General features: G+C 37.6%; 1 protein-coding gene across 1 annotated transcript in view; it reads right to left on the bottom strand.

The window, feature by feature from the left end:
• Window positions 1-768: 768 nt before the first annotated feature.
• Setd9 (SET domain containing 9) overlaps window positions 769-6,577 on the bottom strand; it is a 10,490-nt gene continuing 4,681 nt past the window's right edge. The window contains exon 5 of the mRNA XM_010626898.3: window positions 769-1,182. Within this exon, the coding sequence (XP_010625200.1) occupies window positions 1,095-1,182 (88 nt within the window). The 3' untranslated portion in view covers window positions 769-1,094. The remainder of the gene's footprint in view (window positions 1,183-6,577) is intronic.

Here is a 6,577-nt window from a genome sequence, read left to right as displayed (position 1 = left end):
GGCTACCATCTGACTTTGATTTAAAATAATCACTTGGGCTATTTTGGAGGGCAGGAGTGAAGCAGACAAGCCACTCAGGAAGCTGTTGACAATAAACAAGGTAAAATGGCATAGCAGTAAAGGTGGTCAGAATCTGACGCTGCTGCTATTATGCTGCTTCCAAGGATAACACCCTCCTTCCTATTCATGTTTGGAACTGAGAGTTGGAGCAAGTCAGGGAGACTGAGATAAATAACTAATACAACTCCAGGGCAGGTGTCAAGAGCTTCAGCTGACCTGGCTTGCTAATGCTCCACCTTTGGACTAAACCCATTCCCTCACTAGCTAGGCTGGCTGCAAGTTTCTCCCTGCGTGGTCCAGGGAACATTCTTTTTGCTAGCAAGTAGGGGTAACAGGGAAAGCTGGAAGGATTTGGGCAGTGAGTGCCTAGTTCTCTAAAATTACCCCTAGAAAGTCACTTTTCCAGTGTATAGAGAGGCTAGGAGCATGTCTAATGAAAGTCTCCAACACAAAAACAGAGATTAGCTATTCCTCCCATCAACACTATCCTTTAATTGCATTCCTATACTAAAATAATCTTTCTTATACCCTTTAAACCTTTTTTTGGAAGGGAGGAAGGATGTTCAATGAGTAAAGAGGATAATGCTCTCAAGTTTTGCCCTTATCCTGGTGGAACAATCTTTAAGTTGTATATAAACACATCACTTTACTCATGACAACACTTTGGTATTTTTTTATTCTGTGAAAAAAGTCTTTACAGAAGTTTGTACACGTCAACATTATAAGAATTGCTGGTGCTAGCCTAAAAGTTAAATTATCACAGTATACAAAATAAATTGAAATTAGAGTGCAAGTAGTTTTAATAAGCTATTGTGAAGGTGAAAACCAACTAAATTATAATTGCTTTACAAATTTTGAAATTTTAATGAAGTCACTTTTACCATGAAATTGGAACATAACTAATAATCAATACAACAATTCTTAGTTAAGTTTCAAAATACTCTGCAGTTGGAACTCAGAATGATTAACAAAGAACATTTAGAGTTAACTCATTGTGGTAGCTAAGTAGAAAACCTAATTTCTAATTCACCAAGTTAGCTGACAATTGTATAGTAGTTTGAAAAGAGCTCTTCTCCTTGCTTGATGTCCCTCAGTGCAACAAGAACAACACATCGAAGTGGGCTGAAAGTGAAAAATATATAAAAAGTATTAAATACAAACTCATATTTTTAATATAACCAACATAGATTTTAAAGTTGTAACTTCCTCTTTTAGATTCCTTATATTTCAGTATATATGTTCAATTTCCATGAGGAAATTGCTATCTTCCCTATACAGGTACAGTATATACAGTAAATCTGTTCTTTGTCATTTCAGTAGATCAAAAAGCAGTAAGTTATATAACCAACCATCTCTTCTGAAAACATTTTTTAAAAATTTCTGTGGGTCTCCAAAATTGGAATTATTTAAATCCTTTTAAAGAGATTACAGTTTAACATTCTTTAATTTGTATTTCATATTCTGAAAGAAACATTACTTAAAATTAATTGGAATTAAAACTTTTATGGGGACATAACAGGACATGGCTACATATATACCTTCTAAGTTCTAATGACATTATGTCTCAGAGTATATGGCTCAGAAAACCTAACTGTTAAACATGCAAAGACATACAGACACAAAAGTTATTGAGTGAATTGCTCAAGTTTTTTTTTTTTTAATTGAGTTTATTGGTACATTTTAGGTATACAGTACAGTTACATTCACTATTGGGATCTTGCATCTTTACATGACAGGTCTTGGTTCTCATTTTTTCCCCTTGTCCCTGCCCTCCCTTCACCCTCAAGATTTAAATATTCATCTTTAAAGTACAGTTCAGTAGTTTGCTAGCAACTCAGTGAAATGCTATAAAGACTATATCTTCCTCCAGCATTGTTTATTATTAACTCTTAGGTTCCATCGTGGCTGATTAGGTGGCAGCAGTAAGGGAGGCTCTAATATGTGCACGGGAGGAATTCAGGTACACTGAGCCATGGGCAACAGAGAAAGCCAATTAAGGGAAAGCAAGGGGAAACTCACTAGATACATATCCAGTGTCAGTAACCTTTAGAAAGGGAAACCAGACCATTCCTAGACCACAGCACACCTTATGCTCCAGGTCTTGGGAGTATATGCATCATCTTGGGAGAGAATCTGGCACCGTGAGGGAGAGGAAGCCTACAGTTCAGGCCACTGAACTAGGCTCCTAGCCTTTTCCACTAGAAATAGGAGCACAGCAAGTAACGCAAACCATGGCATCAGAGAAACTAAAAGCCAGTAAGCAGTGTATGTATGGGAAAGCACCAACAGGCTCTTGGGAAAGCTGAAAATAACTGCATGATCCTGACTGGGGAGCAAGATCTGAGCACTGAGAAAATCATGGCCAGGAGGCTGTGTGAGCAGGCAGTGTCTGAGCCATGAAATGCTGAGGAGAGAAGTGACCGGACTGCTTCAGGAAGAGGCACATGCTCACTCTTTCCCCAAACACAAGGAGTTCTGTGCCTTCAAGACAACCTAATCATTGCCAACAGCCCACTGCCAGGTGCCATCATGGGAGGGCCCACCACTTCCTGCCTGGAGCAGCTGGGTGCAGAAGAGTGGCATCCTGGAGGGAATCTGACAGTGTGATTGGTAGAGAGCTTGTCAAGGGAGAATGGAGTGGGATTCAGAGGGCTCTGGCAGAACTGGATGCTGGGGCAATCACACCGCACCCTTTGCTTCTCAAATTAAGTGGTCAGATCTTGGGCTAGAGGCAAAAAGGCCTACAGTTTTCTATGCTCATAGTGGCTGGCAGAGAGACAGACTCAGCCATTGGAATCAGTAAGCCTCCTTGCTCACAGGCAAGCGACTGGGCAAATCATAGTGGGGAACCAGCTTGGAGACCTGCAGTAACAAGCAGCACACTGGATTAAGAAGGGCGAGGACACAGTGACACACAGGATCTTCTGACTTATACTGACAAGATGTGAGAAATGAAGTGTTGCTCAAATTTCAAAGACAGCAAAGGAGTGGGAAAGAACCAGACCTAGAAATCCATCCAGACCTTCTTTTCCCCCCACAGGTCCAAGATTCCTTATGTGTGAACGTGGGCACGGGGGAGAACTTACTACACTGCAATACAAATGGGACTGTAAGAATGCTTGGATTGTGTGTTTTTGCAACAGTGTGAAGTTTTTTTTTCTTTTTTCCTTCCCCTTTTTTCTTCTTTCTTCTTCTCTTTCCTATTCCTTTATCTTCCCTCTCTTCCTCCTTCCATCTAGCATATATTATTTTAATAATATTTTGTTATAAATATATAATATTTTAATACTAAATTTATTGAGACATCATGAAAATCCTAATGTGCATGTAGACAAATCAGTTAATTTACCAGGAGTCAATGTCTGGTATGCATTAAAATATTTATACAAGTTTTTCTTTTCCTGAAGTGCATAGAATTTTTTTCATGGATTTTCTCTTTCTCTCTCTCTCTCTCCCCTCCCTCCCTCTCTTTCCATTTATATATAATAGAATTCATGAAAGAGTGCCTAACAGAAATCCAAGAGAAAGAAATTCTACTGAAAGTATGGACAGCAGAAGTGGCTTGTGTGAAGAGAACATGTCAGAACTAAAATACATGACCAATGCAGGTAACCTAAAGATATCTTTAAAAAATAAGAGATCAGACAATGATATAACAATTGCTAGATGGACCAAAGATTAAGAGAAACCAGAATTAGAGAAAAATTAGAAGATGGCATGAATGGCATAAAAAATCTATGTATAGAATCATGGCAGAAAACTTTCCATTGTGGGAAAATAATTCAACATACAGGTAAGTGAGGCATATAAAACCCGGAATAGCCATGATCAGAAAAGAACTTCTCCATGACATATCATAGTAAAAATACCAGAAGTCCAACACAAGGACAGAACTTCAAAAGCTGTTACAGAAAAACAACAAATCGCCCATGAAGGTAAACCTACTAGAATTTTTGCAAATTTCTCAAACAAACTTTAAATGCTCAAAGAGATTGAAGGGAAGTTCATCATATTCTAAAAGAAATTACTTTCAATCCAGATTAATAGATCCTGAAAAATTATTTTGCAAAATTGATGGAAATATTGGGACCTTCCGTGACAAGGAGCATCTTAAGAAATTAATGATAACCAAACCAGTACAGTAACAAATACTTCAAAATATCCTAGTCAGGGCCAGGGATTTAGCTCAGTAGTCCTGCACTTGCTTCACAAGCACAAGTTCGATCCCTATTAAAAAAAAAAAAAAAAAAAAGATATCCTTCACAAAGACAATGACAACAGGAATTCAAAAAATCTTTAGGAATGAATATAGCCAGCAGAGTGAGCAGCCAAACAAAAGGGAAAAACCAAGGAATTAGTAACAGAAAAATAACAAAATGATAAGAATCAGTCAATACTTTTCAACATAAATTGACTTGACTCAGCAATCAAAAGACACAAAAAAGCTGATTGGATTAAAAAAAAAAAAACCAACAACAAATTAGCCAGACATGTTGGTACATGCCTGTAATTGCAGTACTTGGAGCCTGAGACAGGAAGATGGCCATGAGTTCAAGGCCAGCCTGACCTACATAGTGAGTTCAAGGCCAGGCTGGACTACATAGTGAGATCTTGTCTCTCTCTCTCTGTCTCTCTCTCTCTCTCTCTCTCTCTCACACACACACACACACACACACCCCAAGCTAAACGAAACCAAACAAAACAAAACACCCCAATTATATGCTGCATACAAGAACCATATTTAATATTTTAAGAAGTACATAGATTAAAATAAAAAATGGAAAACAACTGTTCATCAAACAAGAGCCCAAAAGTAAGCAAGAGTAGCTCTCCTAATTTTGGACAAAGTGGACCTCAACCCAAAACTATCAGAAGAGACAAAGAGGCTCTCTACAAACAGGTAAAGGGAATAATTCAACAGGAAGATGTAACAATTGTAAATACCTAAGCACCAAATACCAGAGCACCCAACTTCATAAAACAAATACTACTGTACTTGAAAGATCACATAAAAACACAGTTATAATGGGGAACCTCAATTCTTCTCCTTCACAAATAGATCAACTAGATAAAAAAAAATCAAAGAAATGTCAGAGTTGCACCACACCTTTGAACAAATGGTCTTAATAGATATCTCAAGAGCATTCAACTCAACAACAAAGGATACACGTTCTTTCTTAGCAGTACACAGGACTCTGTTCATAATAAGACTCCATACTAGGCCATAAAGCTTGCTTAAATAAATACAATAGAATAGAAATTTCCCCGTGTCTATTATCAGATCATCATACAATGAAACTAGAAATAAATGGCAAGAAAAAACTATAGAAATTATGTAAGCACATGGAGAGTAAATAATATACTTTTTTTTTTTTTGGTTTTTTGAGATAGGGTCTCACTACATAGTTGAGACTGAACTGGAACTCACTATGTAGCCCAGGCTGGTCTCGAACTCACAGCGATCCTCCTGCCTCAGCCTCCCAAGTGCTAGGATTACAGGCATGTGCCACCACTCCCCGCAATAATATACTCTTGAATAATCAATGGGTTACAAAAAAAAAGAAAGAAGTCAAACATTTCCTAGAACCAAATTATAATGCCAGTACAATATATGAGAACCTATGAAACACAACGAAAGCAATTCTAAGAGGGGAGTGTTTTGCTGTGAATGCCCACATCAGAAAAACAAAGCAATCCCAAATAGCCCAATGATGCACCTCAAGCCCTTAGAAAAGCAAGAACAATCCAAATCCAAAGCTAGTAGAAGGAAGGATATCATAAAGACCAGAGGGGAAATTAATGAAATTGAGACTAAAGAAATAATAAAAATAATTCTTGATCCGAAGAGATGGTTCTTCAAAAGATAAACAAAATAGACAAACTCTTAGGCAAACTTACCAAAAGAAGGAAAGACAAAGCCTGTATCAACCTAATTTTAAATGAAAAAGGCAGAAATCACTGCAAAAACTTCAAAAATCCAGAGCATTACAGTAACTACTTCAAAAACCTGAATGCCAATAAACTGGAGATACTAGAAGAAATGGACAAATTTCTAGAGGCATATAAATTACCAAAACAACCAAGAAGATACAAAAATACTGAATGGTCAGTAACAGGCAATGAAACTAGTGGCAGTAATAAAAAAAAAAAATCTACCAACTAAGTATAGCCCAGGACCCAATGGATTCACTGCTGAATCCTATAAGAGAGGGAAGATCAACGCTAACTGGAAGGGAAGGACCACTGCCAAAGTCATTCCTGGAGACTACCATTATCCTGATATCAAAACCAGGCAAGGAATGAACAACAACAACAAAAAAGAAAACTGCAGGCCAATTTCTTTAATAAGCATAAATGTAAAGACCCTCAACAAGAACAGGCAAACAAAATATAACAAATCATTGAAAAGATTATACATTATGGGCCGGGGGGATTTAGCTCAGTGGTTCGGTGGCCTATCTTGCAAGCACAAGGACCCGAGTTCAATCTCTGGTACCAAAAAAAAAAAAAAAAGAAA

Source organism: Fukomys damarensis, unplaced genomic scaffold (assembly GCF_012274545.1).
Source record: "Fukomys damarensis isolate Sample0158 unplaced genomic scaffold, DMR_v1.0_HiC HiC_scaffold_1, whole genome shotgun sequence".
NCBI classification, from domain to species: Eukaryota; Metazoa; Chordata; class Mammalia; order Rodentia; family Bathyergidae; genus Fukomys; species Fukomys damarensis.
This window is presented reverse-complemented; position numbering and strand designations above follow the sequence as displayed.